Source organism: Rutidosis leptorrhynchoides, unplaced genomic scaffold, assembly GCF_046630445.1.
Source record: "Rutidosis leptorrhynchoides isolate AG116_Rl617_1_P2 unplaced genomic scaffold, CSIRO_AGI_Rlap_v1 contig376, whole genome shotgun sequence".
Classification (NCBI taxonomy): domain Eukaryota; kingdom Viridiplantae; phylum Streptophyta; class Magnoliopsida; order Asterales; family Asteraceae; genus Rutidosis; species Rutidosis leptorrhynchoides.
In genome coordinates, this window is record NW_027266614.1 from 13,915 (window position 1) to 40,687 (window position 26,773).

Sequence of the window (26,773 nt, forward strand, 5' to 3'; positions counted from 1 at the left end):
GGAGGTTGTGAGATGGAAGAAGTTAGTTGATCAACTGATTTAACTGAAACGGCGAGACAGAGTTAAACGACTTTAGCGGGGTAAGAAAAGTTTATATTAATTTTCAGAATGGTCCTCTCGTTTACAATTGTTTCCTTTTAATACAATCGAATCCAGTGAGCTCTTAAAATCCAGAACCCCATCTCCATACTTAAGCACTCAATTCGGCCCCTATGACTGAAAATCTATTTCTCGGATCCGTACAATCAATTCGGTTCACTAGCATTTATGCGGTTTAACCTATACAGATTTGAGATTACCGTTAGACTGACGGCGTAGCTGAAGGAGGCGAGATTGGGGATGTCGCCATACATCTCGATTCTAATCCCAAACCGGTGTCCAGGCGTACAGCGATGCTTTTGTTGGAGGTGGAGATTTTTTCTGTCTTTCATTGGTCCCTTGTATTGTCGGAAATAGACAAGAGTTTCTGTATATTGACCTGAGTTTGGTGTTTGGATGTGAACTGTGAAGATGATGATTGTTCGGTAGAAACGAGTAAGTGTACTATGAATGTTGAATTGGAGTAGAGTTATCCACATCAGACAAAATCGCCACATCGGATCACCAAGTGTCACGTCATAATTTTGGCCCCATATAGGCAACTTTTAACGGAGTTAAGCAATAAAAAACCAAATATCAGTCAATATGAAAACGTGAGGACCAAACTAGATAAACATTAAGGTTTGTTAGGTTTAATATTTCAAATGTGAGGGACCAAATTAATATATAGTTTGGTTTGGCCCTTCTTCTTCTAATGACATCATAGGCAAAGGGTACCTGAATGATGAGGTGAGCACTACTACAGATATTGATAGCAGCAGTATCTGTACGACAGTCCATACTATAATACTCCATTATTTGAGGTTGTCGTCATTCGTCGGCTGATGGTTTTTTAGTCCATGGCCGCCCACCTCCATTATTTGTCATAATTAGTTTCGTTTAAGTGTTTATCTAATAGTGTAATAAATAACATCCCACAGTCAGGTGATTCTTTTTTATAAGGTTGACATTAGCAATCCCGTCCCAAATGAAAAATCCAGTCCCTCCATTGTACCTATTATTTGTCGCTTTTTCTATTTGTATAAAAAAAGCGACAAGTAATTAGGACAAGTAATTAGGATGGAGAGAGTATACTAGTATTTTTGGTCAAGCTCAAGAATTGAAATTAAGATTCAAGAAAAAGAAAAATAACGCATAAAAATACAAGTTTATGTTGACGTTGATTTTCATCACAAAGACCTCATATTGAATAGCTCCTGAAAAAAGATTATATGAGACATAACAATCCAATTATTTGCTAAAAATAAAAAGCCATGTCTGCTCTCAAACTTGTAAGATGAAAACTGGTTTTGCCTTGTTTTGCTATGTTTCCTTGTTGTTACCCAGTTTAGTAGTATCTGCTCTTCTGGGAAACTCCATTAACACAACTCATCCACTCAAAGATGGAAACACTTTGGCCTCACCGGATTCCACCTTCCAACTTGGATTCTTTAGTCCTACTGGCTTTCCCACTCGCAGGTACTTAGGATTGTGGTACACGCAGTCGCCCGACACCATTCCATGGATTGCCAACAGAAAACTTCCCTTAAACAGTTCACAAGGTGTTCTACAAATGTCCTCTGAGGGAATTCTTCATCTTGTGGATGAAAATGGGACCTTTGTTTGGTCGTCCAACGTGTCAGGCCGAGCTGTGAGTAATCCGATCGCGCAGCTGTTGAATTCGGGGAATTTCGTTCTTAAAGATAAAAATGACGACAACCCGGATAATTACTTGTGGCAGAGCTTTGATTATCCTGGAGATACTCTAATACCAGGCATGAAAATTGGAGTTAATAAAAAAACTGGCCATGATATATTCCTTTCAGCATGGAAGAGTTCGGATGATCCGTCGATAGGCGATTCCACCTACGGACTTGATATTTCCACACTTCCTCAGGTGGTTATAAAATGGAATTCCAGTATTATATGGCGTTCTGGTCCCTGGAATGGTTATATCTTCACTGGCTTTCCTGAAGTTCTATCAAAACTTTCATTTGATTTTCAATACGTTTCAAATGATGAAGAAGTATACCTTATTGCCAACCCTGTTAAAAACTCCACAATTTCAAAAATTGTTCTCCTTCCTCAAGGAACTCCAACGCTTTTTACCTGGACTGGCTCTTGGACAGAAAATGTTGGAAGCCAAATGGATGCTTGTGATTTTTATGGGACTTGTGGCACTTATGGTTTGTGCAAAAACGACAATTCGCCTCTATGCAGTTGCTTGAATGGTTTTAAACCTATGAATGACCGACAATGGGAGTTTGGTAATGGCACCTCTGGGTGTGTTAGAAAGACTCGGCTGGATTGTGTCAGTGACGGATTTCAGAAGGTTGTGAAGGTAAAGGCTCCGGATACAATGAAATACTGGTCTAGTAGCAGCACTAACCTCAAGGAGTGTAGAAAACTCTGTTTGAAGAACTGTTCGTGCACGGCTTATTCAAATTTGGATGTAAGGGGAAAGGGAAGTGGTTGCCTTCAATGGTTTGTTGACCTGATCGATATTAGGACCTTCCCTGAAACAGGCCAAGATTATTTCGTGAGAATCGCGGCATCTGATATGGGTAAGAGCTTATGACACCAGTAGATTTTTAGCCAACAAGTCATTTTACTCGCATCCAATACTCTACTTGAGTTTCATTGAGTGTGATGGCTAAGATGAGACTTTTTCCCCATTGTTTTGGTTCTCGCATCCTAATGGATTGGATTCTGCTGTTTGTTTAATCTACAGAAGCAACTGATGATGGAAATACCAATAAAAGAATGTGGATCGTACTCGGAATTTCATTATTCGTGGCTGTGCTGATGATTGCCGTTGTTGTGTTTTATTGGAGAAATAAATACGGTACATCTTTAGCTGTTTTCATGATTTTCATTCTATTTATATTGAAATATTCCAAATTTGATGAATAAGCATTTCATTGGAAATTTGCGCTATATAAATGTCCTTGCAGGATTTCCCAAAACCAATCCTAAAGATGGAAACAATTACGATCTAGAATTGCCATTATTTGACTTGGCCATACTTTCTTCTGCAACAAATGGTTTTTCCTATGAAAATAAACTTGGAGAAGGAGGTTTCGGACCTGTCTATAAGGTAACGGTCATATTAACTTCTTCTTAAAGACACAAATATGGCTTGCATTTCGTCATATGAACTGTTTGTTATACATTTTGTAGGGTATCTTTAAGGATGGGCAAGAAATAGCTGTGAAGAGGCTATCGAAAGAATCTAAACAAGGACTCGATGAATTCAAGAATGAAGTTTCACACATTGCAAAGCTTCAGCACCGGAATTTGGTAAAGCTTCTAGGATGCTGCATCGATGGCACTGAAAAATTGTTGGTTTACGAATTTATGCCTAACAAAAGTCTCGATTTCTTCCTTTTCGGTAAGTCTGCTGCTAACTTCTGAAGTAATTGTTGAAAAAAATTTCAAGGTAATTGTAGAAAATTCTCATCTGAGATTTGTTGAATGAAAAATCTTAGCAGATGAAGAGCGAAACATGTCATTAAAATGGCCTCAACGCTATCACATCATCAATGGGATTGCTCGAGGGATTCTTTACCTTCATCAAGATTCTAGGCTGAGAATCATACATAGGGATCTAAAAGCTGAGAATATCCTATTAGATCTTCAAATGAACCCGAAAATTTCAGATTTCGGTCTTGCCAGAAGCTTTGGAGAAATGGAAACTAAAGCAGCAACCAAAAAAGTGATAGGAACCTAGTAAGTACATTAAACATCTCCCCTGAAAAATGTTAGCTTACATTTATGGATAGTGAAAATTTTGGTTTAACATGTAATGATTGCTCGCAGTGGTTATATGTCTCCTGAGTATGCACTTGATGGGGTCTACTCAGTCAAATCCGATGTGTTCAGCTATGGAGTTTTGGTGTTAGAGATTGTGAGTGGTAGAAGAAACAGAGGCTTCTATCATCCTGATCACTGCCATAATCTTCTAGGCCATGTAAGTAATTGAGTTTTTTTTCCTCCTAATAGAAATCTTTTCATCTTCAAAAGCTAATGCTAGGATTTGTTAAACCGACTCTTGGTTACTCAGGCATGGAGACTATTTTGTGAAGGAAGGCAACTTGAACTGGTTTCCGAATCAATCAGGGACTCATGTAATCTAAGTCAAGTGTTCCGGTCTATCCATATAGGTCTACTATGCGTGCAACGAAGTCCTCTTGATCGGCCAACAATGGCGGAAGTAGTTCTGATGATGGGGACTGAAGGTCGATTGCCCCAACCAATGCTTCCTGGTTTTTTCTCAGAAAGGGATTTGGTAGATACTACGACTAGTTCTTCAACAACATCAACCAGTCAGAAAACATTTGCACCACATGAATACCTAATTACAGTGTTAGAGGGTAGGTGAGTATCAAATGATGAATACTATATTGTACTGTTTTTTTTGTATGATAGCAAATGAAGTCTTAACTTGTTGTAAAATGGAAGTCACGAGAGCTTTTCTTTCTTTGGATACTAAATTGTAAATGTCAGATTTTGGATGGGAAACTCTTTTGTAACTTGATAAACTTTCATGTTAAATAACTTCAGTCTACAGAGAAAAAAAAAACATACTTTCTTTTATTTATGTCTTTTATTTATTTCCCAAAGTAGTTAATATGTATCGTTCTTCTTAAAAAGCCTATAACTCTACGAGATAGCCATGCAAAGTTTCGGGATGTGATAACTTACAAACAGGACTCTCTAACAAGCCTATAACTCTGGATGCTTTAAATAAGTCTACAACTCGGGACAACTTTAATTCAACTCGGAAAGAAAGCATTGAACAAGGCTACGGTAACTCAGAATGATTTAAATGAGACTACAATTCGTATTGATATAAACAAGGCTACAACTTGTTATAGATTCTGTAAACAATCCTTCAAGTCGGGGACGGGATGTACTAAACAACCTTGCAACTCGGAATGAGTTAAACAAGCTTACAACTTGATAAACTCTTCGGATCTACAACTACTCTACAACTTGGAATCGATTGTACTCGCCTGGATTCGTTCGCATTTGGGATCAGACGCCGATTGTCCTTATTTCTCGATAGTGATTGATAGTTTGATACATGGTAGAGGAATACCCGATTGTGACTTGGTCTTGAAAATACAATTGAGGGCCACTGAGTTGACTCAGTATTATGACAAAACTCTAGTTAACGTGAATCTATAGATAATTTGAGTGGCTAGGAACTGGAAATTATAATCAGACTGGAAAAGAGAGAATTTTAAATTGACAAAGTTAATTACTTTTTAAGGCATGTATATGGAACCTATATAAGAGAGAAAAAAAGCACAAGAAATATGATAGTAGAATATTATGTAAATTCTTTTTCAGTTATAAACCCACTTTATTTTTGGGTACAGTACTTTTGTATCATTTTTCGACCGGAGGTGAACATGCAATAGCCGGACCGGAAACGTCGTTTCCGGTCCAACTAATCGTGGATTAGGGAGATGATTAATTAGTTATAACCGGTAATGGGGTTGATTAATTAGTTAAAACCGAAAACCCCATTACCGGTTTTAGTTAAAACCGGAAACCCCATTACCGGTTTTAGTTAAAACCGGAAACCCCATTACCGGTTTTAACTCGGAAACCCCATAACCGGTTTTAACTAAAACCGGCAATCCGGTTTCCGGTTAAGTTTCTATATAAAAACCCCCGCCGCGTTAATTCTTTCGCATTACATTTTCTCTTCTTCTCTCATCAGTAATTCTTCCGCATTACATTTTTTCTTCTTCTCTCATCAGTAAACGAGATTTTTTTTAATTTATTTATAATATTTATTTTATAAATATGTTTTCTTATTTAAATTTATACTGGAGAAGTTCTATACAATTCGTAGAAGGGAAGGTCGTGGTGGGTAGCCTTCCCGACGCAACGTATTTCATCGATGGTATTTTGAGCTACGATGAATTTTCTCAAGTAATGTGCGATTATGCCGGAATTCAAAGAGAACGGGTACAATTGAATCTTATTTATGTATACGCGGTTGACAACGGTGAAAAACAATGTATCGTAATCAATGATGATGCTACGCTATCATTGATGTATCAACACCATTCTTGGAGTCGTGACTTGTTCATCAGCTACAATCCGATTCATAATTTGGACCGGACATCCGATCCCACTCAGGGATACGTTGCGCCCCAGCGGAGATCACTGCTGCAGAGGCTCAGGAGTCGAGTATTCGGTAGCGTTAGACGACGCAGAGAGCGATCACCTGAGGTACCTCCGCCTGCTGTACCTCCTCCTCCGGCAGCAGCCGCTCGTCATTCCGTATCGGATTTTAGGGCTAGACCCTCTCGTCCGGCTGGATCCCTTCGCGGGGGACAGGGTAGTAGCAGACCTCGCGCAATACGGGGAAACGCCTCATCGTACGATGATTACATCGTCCCACCAGCAGGAGACTATCATGTGTTCAGCAACATGGATGGGCCTAATGAGATAACAAACCGCCGCATTCCTAGTGCGTAGAATTATACAATGGGGACCCTAATAATATAAAGCTGGGAATACATTTTTCTAACAAGGACGAGCTTCAAGGTGTGATAGCGATCTGGTCTACCAGGCGGGGAAGAGAATTTCGCACGACGAGGTCAGACCGGACAACATGGGCTGCAGAATGCGTTAATCGTCCAATCACACGTTCTAATCAGCCGCATGACGGTATTATATGCAGCTGGAAGATCCGGGCTTCGTTCAGGAGCGAATATCACACGTGGCAAATTACTGTGTGGTGTGACGGGCACAATTGTGAAGGAGCGGAGAACGAACGTGGAAGACAGGAATATTTCGCAAGCTCACGTTGCCCACGCCATAATGGGAAAGATTCGCGACCGTCCAAATTACCCAATCAAGTCCATAGTCGAGGACTGTGAAGCAGCATTCGGCTGTAAAATTGGGAGGAAAAAAGCTTGGGACGGTAAGCGAGTGGCAATGAACCATGTGTATGGAGACTGGGAGACAAATTTCCGCCAACTTCCCGGCTACATGAGAGCTCTTCAAAACTGTCGAGATGGGACCGCAGTGCAGTGGAAGTTCAAGAAGGAGGACGGGATTGTGCATAGCGGTCAAAAGATTTTCAGGTACCAACGCATGTTTACCGAGCACAATAATAAGAATTTTACTCCGTATACTGATTATTGTTATTCATCCAGGTACGTATTTTGGCATTTCAGTGCCACGAGAACCACTTTTCAACACAGCCACCCTGTAGTTACTGTCGACGCAACGCATCTTCGTGGGGCGTACAAGGGTAAGGCGATTGTAGCGGTCGTGAAGACGGTCAACGACAGAGTCGTTCCGGTCGCATATGCGATCATAGACGAGGAGTCTATCCACAGTTGGTATTGGTTCTTAAAGTACCTGAAAGTTTACGTTCTACAAGATACTTTCACATGCATCATCTCTGATCGTAATTCGGGCATCCTGTCGGCTATTGCCAAGCTCGATACCAAATTTTCAAACTGGGGAGTTCACAGGTTTTGTTTACAACACTTTAATTGTAATTCCAAGTTCAAATTAATCCATTAATTAATTCTCGATTCCGACAGGTACTGTATGGAGCACATTCGTGCAAATTTGCTGTCAAGCGTACCGAAGAAGAAAGGATTGTACGCCTTATCTTGGAAAATTGGTACCGAGTTGGATGAGGCTAAGTATGCGCAGGCATGGGCAGAACTCACAGAATCGAGTTAGGCTGCAGCAACGTACCTACAACGTATTCCCTTAGAGAAGTGGACATTGATCCTGGACGGTAGTTAAGAAGACAATGAAATAATAAAAAACACATAAACAATAATAAATCTTATTTACCAAGGCATTCACCGAATCCGTGTGGCCGTGGTAACCATCTCTTCCTGGGTCACGACCGGGCTGTTGAACGAATTGTACGGTCCTGTCAACGTACCGCCCTCTGTATACATCCACAACGGTTGGGTTAGTCGTATGCGGACCCTCAACGATATGGTTGGCCCGATCGTGCCAATGATGGACGTGGTACTCATGAACACGTTCCCAGTGGACAATGTGGCATGACCTCCTCATCCGGTGCAACCTCTCAGTCCCCGTCTGATTCAGAGGGGCATCCGGCACATGTTGCATGCGGCCGAACTGCCGCATGACTCTGTCGGGATAATGGCCCTCCACAACATAGAAATAGTGGAGGTACGTCCTCGACATCCAAATGTCCTCGCCTTGACGGCATCCGACCGGTAGACCGAGCATATGTTCGGCGTAGCCACATGAACTGAGACGCGACGACGAAAATAATTGTTAGAAATAAATTTATATTTTGAAAACCAACATTCGAACAGGTTTCAAAAATACCTAGGATGGAGTCATCATAGACAACTGATCTCTGTACGCCACGAGGGAGTGGCTTGTAATGTTCGTCCTGGACAGAGGCCTCGTCCATCTGCGTGAATTAGAAGTTAGTAATTCGGGCATAAAATGTATGGTCACAGGAATAAATAATTCATGAATTTAAATCGACGCGAACTTACTGTGCTGCAAGTGGGAGTCTTCCCGGCGGCTCCTGTCCTCGACGAAACCTCGGCCGCACCTTAGTAATCCTCGTCCATGCCCATGACTGGACGAGTAGCCCGCAAATGTTAGAATATTGCTCTCCGGAGCGGGCCGAATCGCATAGTTGGCGATACGTATAGGAGAGCACGGCGCTGCCCCAGCTCAAACAACCGCATCGTAGCTGGGTCCTCTAGGAGGCGAAGTACCATAAGATCGATCTTGTTCTGGCTACGATCGGTGAAAAAGCAACCAGCAAGCAAGAATACCAGGTGGCGTCGCGCCCTCTGCAGCGCCTCCTGCAATGTAATAACTACGTGGTCGCGATGGCACTCCAGGTGGGCCTTAATGCTAGAGAGTTTGATGCCGGTCTTGGAAGTCTTCGCCGGCACGAAGCCCAACAATGTCTGGAGATACCCGTCGATGTCGGCGGGATACGCCTCGGTACCGGTGACGGGCGCACCGTCGACCCGTAATCCTAGCAACACCTCCACGTCCTGCAGGGTGATGGAGGCCTCGCCTATGGATAGGTGGAAGGTATGGGTCTCGGACCTCCATCGTTCGCGAGTGCGGTCAGAAGATGATGGTCATACGGCATGAATCCTATCTTCGAGACCAATCCGAAGCCCATCATATCTATATATGCCATGACCTCTGGTATGCGATAGGCGTCGTCACGCATGCACTCCCAGAAGAAAGCATCCGCTCTCCTCACGATCATCGGACTGTCGTAGACCTCCGGTGACGAATAAATGTCACGTGATCTGTGCTGCGGCTGAAACCACAGTACATCGGGCACGTTAGGTCCCTGCGTAATCCAGGAAGATCTGGCCGCCATAGTCTGAAAAAAAATTAAAAATTGAAATTAGTCCTCTAAAATTAATCCACATATCTTATAAATAAATAACTGGGAAGTGCAAAAGATTTTATCTATATTATTTTCGAAAATTTTAAAATAGCTTCGGACAGATCAGTTTGACTTAAAACGACACGGTTTGACTTAAAACCGGATTTCCGGTACACGGTTTTAATTAAAATCGGAAATCCGGTTCACGGTCTGGCCAAAAAACGGTCGGTTTCACAAAAACGACACGGTTTGACTTAAAATCGGAACCGGATTTCCGGTTTTAATTAAAACCGAAAATCCGGTTTGGCTTAAAATATGACTTAGAACGACACGTTTTGACTTAAAACCGGATTTCCGGTTAAACTTCAAATAGGACTTAAAACCGGACCGGTTTTAAGTGAAACCGACCGGATTTAATTAAAACCGGACCGGATTTAATTAAAACCGGACCGGATTTACTTAAAACCGGTCCGGATTTACTTAAAACCGGTCCGGATTTACTTAAAACCGGTCCGGATTTACTTAAAACCGGTCCGGATTTACTTAAAACCGGTCCGGATTTACTTAAAACCGGTCCGGTTTTACTTCAAACCGGTCCGGTTTTACTTAAAACCAGAAATCCGGTTTAATGTAAAACCGGAAACCGGATTCCCGGTTTTAATTAAAACCGGTAACGCCGAAACCGGTTTTAATTAAAACCGGGAATCCGGTTTCTGGTTTTACATTAAACCGGTGACCCGGTTTTCCGGTCCAAACTTCATCTTCAACCTCCCGACCTTCTCTCTCCCCGACGCCGTCCGTCTCACTGCCCAACCTCCGTTCCGGCGATTCCGACCGTTTCCGGCCACAATCCCGGTACCAATCAACTCCTCTCGACCTCACGATCATGAATATAACCTCTAATTTTCCTAACTCGTCTCCGTTTTCGTTTAATTTAAAAAAATCAATTTAGGGTTCGTCGAAAAATTTGGGGGTTTTGTCCAATTGAGATATATGTTAATCTACGTCGTCTCACAATCATTTCTATGTAAAAATTAAGCTTAAAATCACATGAATTCGAGGTTAATTTTACCTTCAAAGTTTCGGAGATTGTAGAATTTGGACCGAATTCGATTGCTTTGTGTTTGTTGATGTTGGAGGAAGCTTTAGGATGCCGATTTCGGGTCAAACTCGCCGGAATTTGGTTGACTCGGTCTCAACTCACTCTTGACTCGAGCTTGACTCAGCGGTAAAACGAAGTCCGATCGGTATGCTCCTTTGACGAAAGATGATCCTTACTGCCTATTCTATGTCATATAATTTTTTCAAATTTTCGGAATTTTTTTAGAGAGAAGCCAAGTGAAGACGGAGAGAAATTATAGAGTTTTGTGATAGACGGACTCAAATTGTGTTTCCGGCCGGTATAAGTATTCTTCCGGTTTTCAAAATTATTTTTTGTTCCCGAACTGCCACGTGGCAAGCCCTGATTGACAAAAAGTCGGTCGATTGACAGGTTTTGGGGTAACCGATCAGACCGGTTGACCGGGTATCCCAAAACCGGTCAATCGACCGACTTTTTGTCCAATCAGGGCTTGCCACGTGGCAGTTCGGGAACAAAAAAAAATGTAAAACCGGAAACGGAAAACCCGGTCAACCCCTTTGACCGGAAATCCCTAAACCGATCTTACTTAACCTTAATTACGTGTCCTTAATTTGTTGGACCGAAAACGCCGTTCTGGTCCAACTACAAATGTTCACCTCCCTTCTTTTTCGGTCAAATGTTTGCTTAATTTTAAAAAAAAAATTAATTTGTAATTTCCTGCTTTATTTTTATCTTTTTAAAAGTTAAACCCACTTTATTGAGGAAGATATCAAATTAACATAAAATGTTAGATATAGATCTTTGTGATATAAAAACATATTAATTTTAATCAAAATATGATTTGATTTTTTGGTTTCCATCTCCTTTATTCTTCGATTTACACTATTTATTTTTTATGATACTATAGTGTTAGGACGAACTCTCAACTAGCTCATTTATCGTTCACATCAATAAAATCAATACAAATAATAATTAACTTTAAATATCTTAGTCTTTATTAAAAAAGATTATATTCATTTTCATCTATATTTTTATGCATAACAATTTCATTTCCCTCGACTAATTATTGATTATTTAGTCGGAGATTACATGTTGTTCGGTTGTCCAACTCAATGAAATCATACCCGGTATAAGATTGGTCTATCAAGAGTACCATGCGTGGACATGGACCCAACGCTAAAGTTCACATCATGTGGTATTATAGTCCGGAGGAGTCGATCTAAGGTAGTTCCATGGATCCAATGAGGTATTCTTATACAACCACCATGATGCTTTCAAAGCACTAACACAATCGAAAGTCAAGTCCCTCCTATAGTTTCAAGAGATCTTGGAAACTATGAAAGATGTACTTCCTTTCTATTGTATCAGCTCAATGAAAATCGTAACTGGTCCCACAAAAATGACCGATCAGGTCCATGAAATTATCTCTAATCGTCTATACCTCTGGCATACAGTACTACTTGACGTAAACCCTAAGTTTATCGCATCGTCCACGTGCTTCACTCTGAATCCTAAAATCACACTATATATGACTCTTTGAGGAGAGATATTTGACTACCGCAACAACACACAATCATAGACTGAATATAATCAAAAATTAATTGAGATAAATAAAATCATTATAATAGAAATATGAAATGAATATCTTTAGTTAATAAAGATTATTATTTTAGAGAAAATTAATGCTCTCTTTTGATGGGTTTATTTGATGTGAGCGGTAAAGGATTTAAGAGCACGTCTTTGGTACTTTGGCTTTGTTCACTAATTGAAAGTACGAGCTAAAACATAGAAACAAATAGTGTGGAGAAGTAGAGAGAAATGACAACTAAGTGTGTAGCGATCAAAATGGTTCTTATAATATTTATGAATTAAATTTAAACTTATAATTTAGTTGGGAGTACTATATCAAAACGGAAGAAACAAAACTATATTATGCGCTACATATCATAATTTGCATTTGGAACATTGTTATTTTAAGAGAGGTAATTTGTTAAACTTGTTTTAAAATTAAGGTTACACAAAGAAATTAGAAAAATCAAGACCAATTTTTCAATTCATGAAATCTAATTCTTCTCTCCATATTGAGATCGATGATGCACATCAACAACTATAATCCCCTAATCGAATGTGTAGCCTATAATTTGAACTACGTGAATCCGTCTTTCTTCTGTAGTATTCTTTTGTTTATAAAATAATAATAATAAAAAAAAAATTATCTTCAAAGTAACTTAGTTTGTGATCACATAATACAACCTGTAGTAAGGTTGTTATCTCTATGAACGAAGGTCGTTCATATAAATTCACCGAATAATTAAATAGGGTTTCTAAGTCTTTTCTACGTGAAGAAGCTAAATTTTTTATAATATTTGACATAAACTTAGGGAAATCATATATTAATATGATATATATAATTTTATCATGATTCGTTTATTTAATAAATTAAATTTCCAGTATTATAAAAAATAAAAATGAATGATATAAAATGTAGTAAGATTATTTTAAACAGAAAGAAATTTAAAAACTAAGAAGACTATGTAGGGCAAAACTTAGAGAACTTATACTAATATACAATTTCTTAGCTATGGATATACTGTTTTTCAGTTAAATTATGACACTGTTTATTTTTTTACCTGATTTAGAATCCTAATCAAACAACTAAAAAGTTAAACCCCCAAATTACCCTCTCGTTTCTCTTCCCCTACACTATACCGTCACCGTGTTGCCTTATCAATGTGTTTTTCTTACCTAGTTATAAACTGGGGTACTCTATTTACACGAAGGCAACTTACTTCTATATATCTACTCGAAACTTATTTAAATCTAATACCAAATTTACCCCTTATTTTAACTTAAGTATCAGTAAAAGAAAAAAAAAATCTTAATTGTTTCTTAGCTTTTCCCTTAGTAAGATTTTGACACATAAATTATAAAATTATATTTCGATCCCAACTTATCTAATTTACTAATTAATATTTTCGCAGGGATGAACATAGATTCCTAGTTGTCCTTAAAAATAGAGATATAGGTTCGGTCGACAACACAAACATTGAGAAGAAAATATTTGCATAAATATATTTTGGTCGTTTGTTAAAAAAACAGTATATCCAAACCTAAAGTAAAATGTATTTATCTAAGATTATTAACGAAAATAAAAATAACAAACTAAAGAACTAAAATGTGAAATTTAACATCAAAAAAAAAGAAAAAAAGAAGAAGGGAAAAAAATGTGAAATGTAGCAAAAACATAGTCAAAAGCTCAATTAATTGATAAATCTAAAACAAATGGTTCCACTAATTGATAAAAAAAAAATTAATCAAAATACCTCTTGTAGAAATCGAAAACGGAATGTAGAAAGAAATCTCTGCATTCCATGTCCAAGTATCGTTCAACCATGCCAATAAAAATAAAAGAAACATAATTATTTCTCATGTAACAAAATAAAAACGAAATCTATATGTAGTAAATTAAAAATATAATTCCTTTTACTTAATTAAAGTCATACCATGATAATTAATTCCTTTTACTTATTTAGCTAGGGCTAGACTTTTGCTTCTGTATTTGTTGTATCGAATACAATCATGACAAGCTTGGCTACCCACTTGATCGACACCGTGAACTCTCTGTCCCTCCTATAAATCAGCAAAAGATTATCAAAATTCAAAGCTACATATATAAATATATATATATATAATATATATATCTCCAAAAAAAATGAACGAACGAACGAACATATATACACATCCAAAATAAATAGATCCATATGGCTACCTCGAAGTGCTAGACGATCCAGCTGGCTCTCCGCCATTGAAAGATTAGACGCCATGAAAGATTAAAAAACCAAGAAAGAATCACCACTGAAAGTACCAGAAGAGAGAGAGGGGAACGAGAGAGAGGAGTCAAGAGAAAACAAAACAAAGTCCTTATTATACTAGTCTCTCATTTTGTGTTTCTTATGATATTTGCAGAGAGATGGTTCACCCACACTCTATTTGTGCTGCATTTGTTGAGGCAAGAGTACAACACGTGAAGACTCTTCACATGGAGTTGGTGTGTGAGATTGGTTCATTTATTATGGTGCTTCATGCATTGAAGAGAAGAGTGTAGTTGGTTGGTAATTTGTCCATATTAAATTTCTAATCATATACAAACAAATTGTAATCCCATATACAAATGTCCTCTCTTCGATGGACTGGACCTATATACGCTCCGTATGTTTTTCTGCTTTAAACAATTGTATTGTATAATTGTTTAAAGCAAAGAAGCGATGAAAGTGTGTCTTTTAAGTTTTTTCCCTCTTCAATTCAACCAACCATATAACAAACGTTATTCTCCCTCACCAAGCAAAAGTCAAAGTCTTTGACTACATCTTCAAACTGTAAACGTGTATTTTATGTAAATGTCTACTTTCGATAGAAACTTGTATTTACCGTGCCTACTAAGCGGTAACTTACTCTGCAAGTTAAAAGCTATGTCCCTGTGCTCATAAAGTGTGCCACTTGGTGGCCACATGTGAATATATAGTTTAGTTGTTTGATTAATTTTCGTTTAGCATGGATGTTTCTTGCCTTGCAAGTTCGAAGAACAGTCCACCTTCAAGTTTAAAAAGTTATGGCGATGAGTTACGATTTACGTTTACCAGTCAATTAGGCATAGGATAGGCCCAATGAGGCACATAATAGTACAGTAGTTATTTGGAAGCCCATAAATTTTGATGGAAATTCCTACACCACACTCCCGTCCGTCCACACGCCATACAGTCTCATCAACACCAACACCATTTGTTACATAGATCGAACTTTTCATATCGAAAGAGATGTTTATCACTCCCTTCGTTCGGAAATACTTAAAAAAAATGCATGTATTTTCGTATCAAAATAGATGTATCACTCCCTTCTTCAAAAAATACATAAAAAAGATGCATGTATTTTCGGACTTTTTTTTCTTTTTCATTGGTTTCATAACGTATAAATCGACAACACAAAATGTCAAAATCAATTATACTGATGGAGTGATGGGTACATCTTGAAATGTGAAACAACTAGAGAAGGCCGAACGCAGTTCAAATTATATTTATGAATATTAGTAATTAATTACCACGTTTATTCGGTCTTTTTTGTTTTTGAAAAGAAATATCACGCTTATTCTCTTTTATTAAAAGAAAAAAAAAAGCAAGAAAGGAAAAAATCGATCAAAAATTAATATTCTCTTTTAATGGGCTATGGTTAGGAGTCCAATGATGTGGCTAATGAGATCTCATTCGCTATATAAATAATGCACATCATAAATTCTCCATTTTTCATAAATTCCATATGATATTCCGATTCATTTAATTAATTATTTCGCCTTCACAAAAGATACTTTATTACTATATTGATTCGTCAAGATCAAACTGAATCAAAATCTTACAAATACTTTCCATATAATATAACAACATCAAAATATAATTTAACATCACCTTTTGAATGCCCATAGATGCGTCAAATATCGTAATTAACAAGACAGACAAACACGCTTCTCGTTCTCTCCGTCGGTAAGCTTCTAATCTCCTTTGTTGTTTGTTGTTGTTGTTGATGATGTTTTTGCAATAATTTTATTCAGGGGGATCCAGATTTTTGTACATTTCATGGTTTTAGATTTTAGCTCGTTTTGTTATTTCCAATTGAAAATGCGTTGTTCCGATTCTGATTCTGTTTGCATTGAATTTGATGGTGGTGTTAGGTTCTGCTTAGCTTATTATTATTATGTGATCTTCAAGCAAGCATCCATGAGATGGGACCGGAATTGGAAATCGTTTCGTCATAATAGTCTGGATTTTACCATTTTCACAAGATGTTTGAGCAATGCATTTCATTTCTTATCAGCTTTTTGACCAATTCTAATGCCTTTGTGTTTGGATGGGTGATCACTGTCTTGTGTGGCATCGTTGCTGTTTCGTATATCTTCCTTAAATGGGAAAAGAAAACTTCTCTCAATTGGGTTAAGGCTGCTGCCAGAGCCAAGAAGGAAGTATGGAACAAGTTAAAAGTTCCTTTATCTCATCACAAATGGATGGAAGACTATTCTTATACCCAACAGCCCTCAACTTGCTGTGTTTGTTTGACTTCCCTCGTCTCTTCCCATATCGTGGGTACTAGACATGCATCCCATAACCCTGTCCACTGTTGTGCTGTTTGTGGTGCTGCTGCACATTCGTATTGTTCTGATTTCGCGATCAGGGATTGCAAGTGTGTAGCCCAAGCTGGGTTTGATCATGTACGCCATCATTGGTCGGAAAAATGGGTTAAAATGGATGACAATGCTGACATATCTAGCTTTTGTTTTCACTGTGATGAACCGTGTGGTGTTCCTTTTATCAATAATTCTCCAACATGGCACTGCTTGTGGTGTCAGCGCCTAATACATGTGAAATGTCATGCTAAAATGGTGAAGGCATCAGGCGATGCTTGTGATTTAGGTTCTCTTAGACGGCTAATCCTTAGTCCCCTTTATGTCAAAGTTGATGACAAAACTGCTGGCAGAGGAATGTTTAGTTCTCTTACAGGGGGAATCTTAGCCTCTTCTGTCCGTGGACAGGTGAAAAAAAAGCGTCAACGAGGTAAAAATGGAAATGGATCTTCTGTTAATGGTCCATCACAAAATGGCTCTGGTACCGATCCTCGCCAGGATTACGTGTTCAATAGATTTTCTGGTCTGAAGAAATCCAGGAGCGAGAAGAAACCTTGAGAGCTTGAAGAATAGTGCTGGAGTACACTCTTTAAAGAGAAACCACCATGGGCTAGTTCAGAAAAAAGGAGGAACCTTCCCTACAGATTTAGTCAAGAAATATGCATTGGCTGAATTGCCAAATGACGCGAGGCCACTTTTGGTATTCATTAATGCCAAGAGCGGAGGTCAACTTGGCCCCTATTTTCGGAGGAGGCTAAACATGTTGTTAAATCCTCTTCAGGTAATAATTTAGGCTCACTGCTATGAGCTTTTAACTTTACTACTTTGATATTATTTAAATCGATACAGCAATGGCACTCAACAAGGTTGGCTGAGTTCTACTTTTCTTATTGCAGATATTTGAATTGAGTGCGTCTCAGGGGCCTGAAGTTGGTTTGGAATTATTTAGTAGTGTACGATACTTCAGAGTTTTGGTATGTGGTGGAGATGGTACTGTTGCTTGGGTCCTAATGAAATTCAGAAACACAATTCTGAATCTCCTCCTCCTGTTGCTGTTCTCCCCCTTGGCACTGGAAATGATTTGTCAAGGGTTCTGCGTTGGGGAGGAGGATTCTCTAAGGTGGGGAATCAAAGTTTAAGTACACTTTTGCAAGATATTGACAATGCGGCAATTACAATGCTGGATCGCTGGAAAGTAACTATTCAAGAAGAAAAACTCGGATGGTGTCCAATGGAAAGAGCGATCCGAGTTTATGTTGAACTATTTGGGTATGTACATTAACATTACTTTCTTTAGCTCCTTCTCGGATCTGTTTAGAATCAGAATTACATATCACTTTTACAGGTATTGGTTGTGATGCAAAGGTTGCATATGAATTTCATGTGACTCGGCTTGAAAATCCTGGAAAGTTCTCCAATCAGGTACCTTAATATGTTTGTTATGTTTGTGACTTTGTCACGGTGTTGACCAATGTATTTTGTGCAGTTTTTGAATAAGTTACGGTATGCCAAAGAAGGTGCTAAAGATATCATGGACAGAACTTGTTCCGAACTACCATGGCAAGTGTGGCTTGAAGTTGATGGTAAAGATGTTCAGATTCCTAAGGTAACTAACTGGCACTAATTGTTTTCTGAGCTAATTCCATCTTATTTGTATGATTCTGATAGTATTCACATCTGAAACTCTGTTTTTTGATTGACTTTTTACTTTTCCCCCAGGATTCCGAGGGTTTAATTGTGCTCAACATTGGTAGCTATATGGGCGGTGTAGATCTCTGGCAAAATGACTATGACCATGAGGATAACTTCAGACTTCAATCAATGCATGACAAAGTTCTTGAGGTTGTTTGTGTTTGTGGAGCATGGCATCTTGGCAAACTTCAGGTCTGAGACTTTCTTTCATGATGTGATGTGGTGACAAATTACTGGTCTATTTCTCGCAAAAAGATCAAGTTTTAAGAAAATACAAGACATGGTTGTGCATGCTTGTTAAATAATTTTCTTTTTCATTACTTGTCAGGTCGGACTATCACAAGCCAGAAGACTAGCCCAAGGAAGGGTCATTAAAATACATGCTTCAAATTCTTTTCCAGTCCAAATAGATGGTGAACCTTTTATACAACAACCTGGAAGCTTAGAAATAAGACATGACGGACAGGTACCATCTCAGCATCTCCTTTTTTGATTCAAGAGATAGATAGATTAAAATTTAAAGGAAAGGGATCGGTTGAAATTAAACCTTTTCAAACATGAGAGTAATTTTGGTGCGTTATTGTTATTATCGTACAGGTGTTTATGTTGAGGAGGGCCTCAGAGGAGCCAAGAGGGCACGCAGCGGCTGTCATGACGGAGGTCTTACTGGATGCCGAGTGCCGAGGAATCATCAACCCTAATCAGAAGAAACTACTTCTCCAACAACTAGCCCTCCAACTATCTTGATCGTAATCTTTTATTGACTTCCCCCAATCCAACTAACTTTTGACATTTCATATCCACTATTCCGGCCATATCAGCACACTTTTGTCGTTAAAGGCTGAACTGCTCATTCATAGAGAAGGAAAAAAAAAGTTTTGACCACAAAATATTTAGAGGAGCAGCTGACAGGAAATATATACTATACGAGATTGTAAAGCCATGCAAGTGAGAAATATTATTGTGAGCAGAGTGCATACTTTTGTTTAATTTAAAGAATTTTGAAGCTTTTTGTTACATTTGAAGTTCCTATCAAAGAGGATTGAATCGAACCAGTTCTGTCGGACTCATGAATATTCAAGTTGACCAAAATAGACCTCTTGATCAAAATTGAACAAATGCTAAATTATAAGTAGGGATGGCGATGGATCGAATCGTATCTGATCATATAATTACTCGATCCGAATCGGTAAAATTTTATTATTCTCCAATCCGATTAGCAGAAACTCATACGGACTATCCCATCAAGGAAAAAAATCGCTCCCATCCAATCTGAAATTAGTCATACATACATAATTAAATTTACAGCAGATCGCATAGTGCTGGAATTAGTATCGATTCGCATACACCTCGATCTCATATACTCTTTGGTCCGCACTGGATAAGATAACATATTCGAATTATTGGATTGTAAGATTGGATCGGATATCCAGCGGATTGATACAAATTTACGTCCACCCTAATTATAACCTACCTTTGGTTGGTGTTGCACAGTATTCTTATTGTGATTTTTAGCAAATCGAGTAAAGTTCAATAAATATTTTACAAGTTTTTAACGCTGCTTTTTTTCTTTTCCTTTCAAGGATAAAAAAAACTTGGTTCAGGCTTATATTTTCATTGGATTTTTCCTACTTTTTTTTTTCTACTTATTTCTCTATAATGCACCTAAATTTTAACTTCACCAAATTTTCATTTAGGCCTGCTTTCAGATTCAACTCGGCTGACCCATTTAGTAGACCATAGAAAAGGGGTCTATAACGCGAGCCGAGCCGATAGTCCTAAAAGGCGAAGCACGTGGTGCATGTCAATATTAATCAATCATCCTTTTTTTTTTTTTTCTTATCGTCTTTTCTAAAATATCTATAGTACGACCATTCCCCAGACCAATAACTCCAGAGTACAGAGAGAGAGCCATAGCTACTGGTCAATTTTTTCATTCAATTACAAATAATTAAAATAAAAATGAATTAAATTAAATTAAATTAAAATCAAAAAGCTGCTCACGCAACTACTTGTAATAATCGGCATTTAGCTCAAACAACCAACCCCATCACACACACAATCAGTGGTGCTCCATTCGAATTTGCGTTGCCTACTTTCTATCTGGTTTCGACCTCTCTCTCTCTCTCTCTAAGCTTTTTGTTTTAATTGTATGGTGTTTTTGTTCTGCAATTTTGTGTTATTTTCTGCTGAATTTGATTTCTCATGGTGGGTTTCTTTGCTTTCTTCCACAGTTGAATTCCTATTTCTTCTTCAGTCAGAAAGTCAAAGTAGTTTCACAATCTGGTTCGTCTCTCTCACCCTTTTTTTACTTTGCTTTAATTAGTAGTATAATGCTTGATTTGCTTATATATATATAAATATTTAATTGTCTGAATTATTTATTATTGGTGTATGATCAACTGGATTGTTGTAGAATCTAAAAGTTTAAAGTTTCCTTTTTAGTAGTTGATTTTGTTGTTTATTAGCATGCCCTTCAGTAAGCTGGGTTGTTTACTTGTCTAATGAAACAAATGTTATAGTTATATATATTGATAGATCAACAGCCTCCATTTATACCAAAATCCTGTCAAATCGTATAAGAGCTAAAATTGAAATGGAAGATTCTACACGATCCTTTCTAGCTTTGTTTCGGTTCTTAACTTTATAGTCCATTCCATGAGCAATTTCATTGTATGTTTGCTGTTTATCTTTCACAGCTGCTATATTTTGCCGTGGGACTTTTAGTCTTTTAGGATAGATTTGACTTCTGGAAGTATTTGACTTGATGAGGTAATGCTTCTCATTTTCTCTTAACAGGAACAATGCCTGAGAAAATAACAGCTGAGAACTTTCTCAACAATCTTGTTGGATCCATTGCTGAGAATGTTCCAAGCAACCTTGTCGAAACACTTGCTGAGAACATGCCAAAGCAGAAATCTGGGTCCTTCTTTCAGCAAGATGATTCAGCAAGTACCCGCTTCAATCGGCTCTTCGGACAGAAGAGGCCTGTTCACAATCTTTTGGGTGGTGGAAAATGTAGGTTCATTTTTGTGGATTTTGGTGCCATCCTAATCTTATATTACTCTCCAAGTAACCTTTTACTTGTCAAAATCTTGTAGCTGCTGATGTTTTATTGTGGAGGAACAAGAAGATATCGGCTAGCGTTTTAACAGGCGCCACTGTTGTCTGGATACTCTTTGAGTGGCTTAATTACCATCTTCTCACTCTTGTATTCTTTGGTCTGGTGCTTGGCTTGCTTGCTGAGTTTGTTTGGGTAAATGCTTCAGGCTTTATTAACAGGCAAGTAAAACTTGTGGACCTCTTTCGTTGGTATAACTCATAACAGGCCCCAATGACTGTATTAATTAAATGTTGTGGGAACAGGTCAGAGAGGAAAGTCCCACGCTTGGTTATTCCTGATGAGATATTTGTCCAAAGTGCTGAATATGCTGGTGCTCTGCTTAACCAAGCATTGGGGTTTCTTCAGGATGTGGCATGTGGAGGAAACTTGAAACAATTTCTTCTGGTAATTTGAACATTTTTCCCGAGTATTTCTTTATTTCCTGTCCTGGTTTCAGAATGACTTGTTCTGTCTTGGTTTTGAACTGTGCTAGGATGTTGTATTGTAAGTTGCAATTTCTAAAAGCTAGTTTATCTCTCTATTTTCTCCGCATCCATGTGGTGTTGCATGTCGTTGCAAGAATGCATAATTTATTAGATTAATTTCAGGAAATGACAGCTTAACAAATCTCAATAGTCTTAAATGTCGAACATTATATTTTATGAGAAATTCAAAGTCGGATCGGATCAACTCTGCCGCTTTCTTTTCGTCTCGATATTGGAAAGTTCAATTCATGATGAAAATATTTTCCAGGTTGTAGCTAGCTTGTTTGCTGCTGCCGTGATAGGAAGCTGGTGCAACTTTTTGACTCTCGTTTACCTTGGTACAGAATCTTTCTTTTTTCTCAATTTCATTTTTCATCCTTTAGTTTGCAATCTCCAAGTTCGCATTCATGCAATTTTGAGAACATGGGTAAATGCCAGCTAAAACCTTTAAACAGTTGATGCATAATCAAATAACTCCTTTCCTATGCAGCTTCCTTTTAATTATAATCAATATCATTTGTTTATAAAGAAAACTATTGAATTGTGTTTTTTCTTTTCCCTGAAGGTTTTGTGGCAGCACACACTTTACCGGTCTTCTACGAGAAGTATGAAGATCAAGTGGATGGGTTCTTGGACAACTTTATTGGCCAGATGCAACATCAGTCTCGGAGGGTCAACATGAGCGGCTTTCTGAACAGGATTCCCAAGGGGAGGAAGCGTGAATGATAAGTTAAGTATAGGAAATGCAAATGGCCAAGAATAAAACAATTATCCATGGGATATTGTTCGTTGCTACATAAAAGAGTTGATGCAGAATTTGTACAAAACTATTTGTGTATTTTAATTGATCTGTGATGTTTGGTACATGCTTGTATTTGATCTCAACTATTAATGACAGGCCATCGTGTTGGCGCAAATTGATTGAATTTTGTATAATGTTATTGGGCTAATCTTGGACGATTTCAGAGTTTAGGGATCAAACTGCTGAAAATGAAAGTAGGGCAGAATTTGAGCTTCCGTCGAAAAAATTTAGCAAAATTCGAGATCGTGAGTGCCGCATATAAAAAAATTCTGCTCTACTTTAGTTTTTAAAGGTTTAATCCCTAAACTCTTATATCGTCTAATATTAGCCCAGAACAATTTACATCCCAACCGGTATAATCTAGGACACCTCAGGTCCTCAGTACTTACTTACGTGTAAAAGAGATTTCGGAACCTTCAATTTGGTTAAATAAAATAGCATTATTCACCTAATATATGTACACATGTCGTATTCTCATTTGTATATATATAAATTAGGACTACTATGATGTAGTTTAATCTTGAGGGCTCTACGACGTCACTGATCAAATCAATTAAGGCCTACACTGCAAACCGATATTTATTGTGCCTTTTCGAATTAACTTGCCAGGCACTCAACAATTGACCAAGAAGTTGAGGAAATACTCAGAAATTGAACAAGAGGACGTGTCATGTGACAATAAAGTTATCAAAAAGTTTTATCTAAATGTATATTTCCTTGAGACTATACAGAAAATATGGAAGCAGAATGTGAAGTGAAGCACGGTATCTTCTTGAACAAGTTGTTTGTGGGAAAATATTGAAAAAACCGTGTCCTCGTAAATGGATCATTAGGAATTCATTCTTAGACCTGAAGAAATTAGTAGAAGCAATGATAAAGATGAAGGAAATGATTTCATTGGAACTGAGGGAAACAAGCATTTTGGAATAATATGAATGCATGTTCTGCGATCGCAAAGTTCAAGACGATGATGATTCGCAATATCTCGGCTGCAAAGAGGAGATTCAGGTACATGTATACAAAACGAAACCTGAATTGAATGGAGTTTGGACTACAACAATGAAGTTTAAGCCTCAGTGCTCATTACAAACTGATATTGTGGTGTGTCGAATTCGCAAGAAAGATGTTATAAAAATGGACCAGGAAGAAGAGGAAGTATCTAGTTTGTACTCTGAAATTGAACAAAGACGAATTCTCAGATGGGTCGATTTTAGGGATTACGCTGATCAATTTCAGAGTTTAGGCTTCAAAATGCTAAAATATGAAGTTGGGTAGAGTTTGAGCTCGATCAAAGAAAAATATAATCAATGAAGCCTCTATTGATTTTCTTGTCAAATCATATATAGCATGACATGGGGAGAAGATGAATTAAGTGAAAAAATAAAATTCTTATTCTAATAAAATTCGTATAATTATTTTTCTAACAAAAATTCGGCATAAATTCATGGAACTTATTAGTTTACCAAATTGTCGGAAAATGCCCTTTTAAGTGGCATTATCATCAACTAACCCATTGCGTTGTTAATTTAAGAACGAATGGGTCATATCGATTACCTCCCTCGTTAAACTTTGTTTCCGCTTGAAAGTCCTTATAAACATGCAAAATTGTTGAATGAATTTACTCATCAGCTCATCAAGGAAGAATAAAAAAAAAAAGGAGAGATCATCGACATGGCTATATCAAACAATAAATAAAATTATTCTCGATATTGAATTTAAAACAAAAATGGAAACTAAATTGAATAAACTGTTATTCCACGGATATTTTTCATGAATACATAAGAACACAAACCACTCTTAGTACATTTTTTTATATGTAAAAGGAATTTTTTTATTAAATAATTAATTAAGTGGTCGAGTTCGCTAATGTCAGCTATCCTTGAACCACCGGATGAAACCACATGGGAGAATCATACGTGAGAAGGAGAGCGTCGTCCAAAAGCGAACTACCGGAGGAGAAAATCCTCAAATACAAATGAGAAGATACTAATGTAATTAAGTACTTAAGTATAAATAAAACTAACAACATAATACTTATTAACTTACATCCGAAACAAGAAACAGGAACGAGTAGTAATCGAATTTTTATAAGGGAGGATATATAATCGATTGATTGCAAACACTTATTCATCCTTAGTGAATTATTCCTTGGTATGATTATTCTCTTGAATGTCATTGCAAGAGGTAGTCGTCGTTGTTGCCAACAAGGACCTAAGAGATCGTGCTAGAATGTTTGCTTTGACGAAGTCATTTTGTCTACGAGCTTCCAGAATCAGAAAGATAAGATGAAGACGAGTTTGTGTTCGTTCACTTAGCTCGGTAATCTCTTTGACTTCATTTTCTATAAACTTGCAATCATCTTTGATCTCTTCCAACTTGACTCGCATCTCTCTTTGATATTCTTTCATGCATTTCTGGTCTACTCTAATCTTGATCACATCTCTTTTCAGTTTCTTTATCCCAGCTTTCAATTCCCTTGTCGATTTCAGTTTCTGTATATAGGCAGTTAAAACCATTAATATCCGATTAGCAATTATCTGTAACAAAAGCTTATTTATCATATATATAAATAATGCAATGTATAATTGTTTGGCAATATAAAGAAAATAAAATAGTTTATTTTTAATTAACACATAAAATGATAAGTACTATATATATATATATATATCAATGTGCCCATATGTACAATAGCCAAGGCTATTAATTGCTTGATATTTTTCTATCTGTTTTGACGATCATTGAAAGAAGGTTGTTTAACCTTAGAGACGGAGTAGGCAAGGTCGAATACCGTCCTCTTTCATTGATGTAGCAGTACTATCCGACATGCAATGAAATCATTTCTTACTTTCAAGGAAAAAAAGAGGAAGAAGATTGCATGTGAAAATAGTTTTCTAAGTAGAAATTGAAGGTCATCTTGAACTGAAAATTGTTCGTTTCGACTTTAAACTATATCATCACGGTAATTTTTCTTGGCCAAACAATGAATTGTACTGAACTCGAACTATAAGTTAAATGTCACTCATGCAAAGATACATATGATTAATCAGGATAATACACCACCACATTGTGTAAACCCATGCAAATTAATAAGTCTTAGCATTGATCGATACATACGTACTTTGCACTTATCTTGAGACGATCCACGAGACTTGGATACCCGGCTTGAAGCTAAACGGAGCTGTTCAACCTTCATCTTTTCAAGATCGATATGTATATAGAACAATCGACTTATAAATTAACTAACTAGCCAAAGAAAATATTGTATCATGTGCTTATTCACTCCGACAATTGCAAGCATTTTATACATCTGAATATGTTGTTTCTCAGAAGCTACTGCGTAATGAACTGATCATTTCAATTATATTCTGATGAACTTTTCCATCAATATATGTGTTTTTTGGTCTGTAGTCTTAGCTTCTTATCGAGGCTTGATTGAAATCGCTACGAAGCTTCTGAAATATGTACTAGCTCCACAAAAGTCGATCTCTTCGAAAAATAATTATTAAATGACCAAATTTTTTGTACAATTAATAATTAATTGTTTGAAGAAAAAATTGTCCTGCTTCATTGTCAAGTCATAACTATTACTTAAAGTGTATACACAGGAGCGGAGGCAGGGTGGGTCAAGATGAGTCACGGAGTATGTTGATTTTCAAAAAAAAATAATTTTTTTTTATCAATATATTAATATATATGTAAAACATTTCGAAGAACAAGTAACTTAGTCTGGTACTGATGGTTAAGTGTTTGGTGTAAAAGTTTTTGGTCCGGGATAAAATCCCATTAGGAGCCATTTTTTTTCCTTAGCTATACTCGATTTTTTTCAATAAGTACTTATTTCTACTCGTCCCACACACACCACAGCCCTTATTCTTTATTTACTTCACATGATAATCCAATGCCTATGCTCTTAATTAATCAAATCACTTGAATATAATACTTGCATACAAGAGACGATTCAATTCTCAACTC

General features: G+C 37.4%; 4 protein-coding genes across 4 annotated transcripts; all 4 read left to right on the forward strand.

Annotated features, from left to right (window-relative positions):
- The first annotated feature begins 1,375 nt into the window (after window positions 1-1,375).
- Window positions 1,376-4,459, forward strand: LOC139883258 (G-type lectin S-receptor-like serine/threonine-protein kinase At4g27290). The gene is made up of 7 exons (XM_071867463.1): window positions 1,376-2,642; window positions 2,810-2,923; window positions 3,033-3,175; window positions 3,259-3,469; window positions 3,570-3,807; window positions 3,898-4,048; window positions 4,142-4,459. The coding sequence occupies exons 1-7, from the start codon at window positions 1,376-1,378 to the stop codon at window positions 4,457-4,459; spliced, it is 2,442 nt and encodes an 813-aa protein (XP_071723564.1).
- A 2,303-nt stretch (window positions 4,460-6,762) lies between these two features.
- Window positions 6,763-7,800, forward strand: LOC139883259 (uncharacterized). Its single transcript, XM_071867464.1, has 3 exons — window positions 6,763-7,187; window positions 7,260-7,583; window positions 7,656-7,800. The coding sequence occupies exons 1-3, from the start codon at window positions 6,763-6,765 to the stop codon at window positions 7,798-7,800; spliced, it is 894 nt and encodes a 297-aa protein (XP_071723565.1).
- Window positions 7,801-11,889: 4,089 nt separating this feature from the next.
- LOC139883260 (diacylglycerol kinase 2-like) lies at window positions 11,890-19,158 on the forward strand. The gene is given in 14 exon segments (XM_071867465.1): window positions 11,890-11,964; window positions 13,193-13,314; window positions 14,520-14,654; window positions 16,153-16,272; window positions 16,416-17,273; window positions 17,275-17,500; window positions 17,616-17,727; window positions 17,730-17,932; window positions 17,934-17,988; window positions 18,065-18,141; window positions 18,206-18,325; window positions 18,439-18,603; window positions 18,740-18,877; window positions 19,009-19,158. Coding segments are annotated over 14 exon segments (2,556 nt in total).
- A 2,057-nt stretch (window positions 19,159-21,215) lies between these two features.
- On the forward strand, window positions 21,216-22,725 carry LOC139883265 (reticulon-like protein B8). The gene is made up of 5 exons (XM_071867469.1): window positions 21,216-21,429; window positions 21,513-21,693; window positions 21,778-21,919; window positions 22,268-22,337; window positions 22,565-22,725. The coding sequence occupies exons 1-5, from the start codon at window positions 21,216-21,218 to the stop codon at window positions 22,723-22,725; spliced, it is 768 nt and encodes a 255-aa protein (XP_071723570.1).
- Window positions 22,726-26,773: the final 4,048 nt, after the last annotated feature.

Bases quoted from the DNA above. Each gene is read 5' to 3' on its own strand.
- LOC139883258 (XM_071867463.1), top strand. From the start codon at position 1,376: ATGAAAACTGGTTTTGCCTTGTTTTGCTATGTTTCCTTGTTGTTACCC. The intron at 2,924-3,032 runs GTACATCTTTAG...ATGTCCTTGCAG, and splicing joins TTATTGGAGAAATAAATACG to GATTTCCCAAAACCAATCCT. The intron at 4,049-4,141 runs GTAAGTAATTGA...TTGGTTACTCAG, and splicing joins GCCATAATCTTCTAGGCCAT to GCATGGAGACTATTTTGTGA.
- LOC139883259 (XM_071867464.1), top strand. From the start codon at position 6,763: ATGACGGTATTATATGCAGCTGGAAGATCCGGGCTTCGTTCAGGAGCG. The intron at 7,188-7,259 runs GTACCAACGCAT...TTATTCATCCAG, and splicing joins AGCGGTCAAAAGATTTTCAG to GTACGTATTTTGGCATTTCA. The intron at 7,584-7,655 runs GTTTTGTTTACA...CGATTCCGACAG, and splicing joins TCAAACTGGGGAGTTCACAG to GTACTGTATGGAGCACATTC.
- LOC139883265 (XM_071867469.1), top strand. From the start codon at position 21,216: ATGCCTGAGAAAATAACAGCTGAGAACTTTCTCAACAATCTTGTTGGA. The intron at 21,430-21,512 runs GTAGGTTCATTT...AAAATCTTGTAG, and splicing joins TCTTTTGGGTGGTGGAAAAT to CTGCTGATGTTTTATTGTGG. The intron at 21,694-21,777 runs GCAAGTAAAACT...TTGTGGGAACAG, and splicing joins GCTTCAGGCTTTATTAACAG to GTCAGAGAGGAAAGTCCCAC.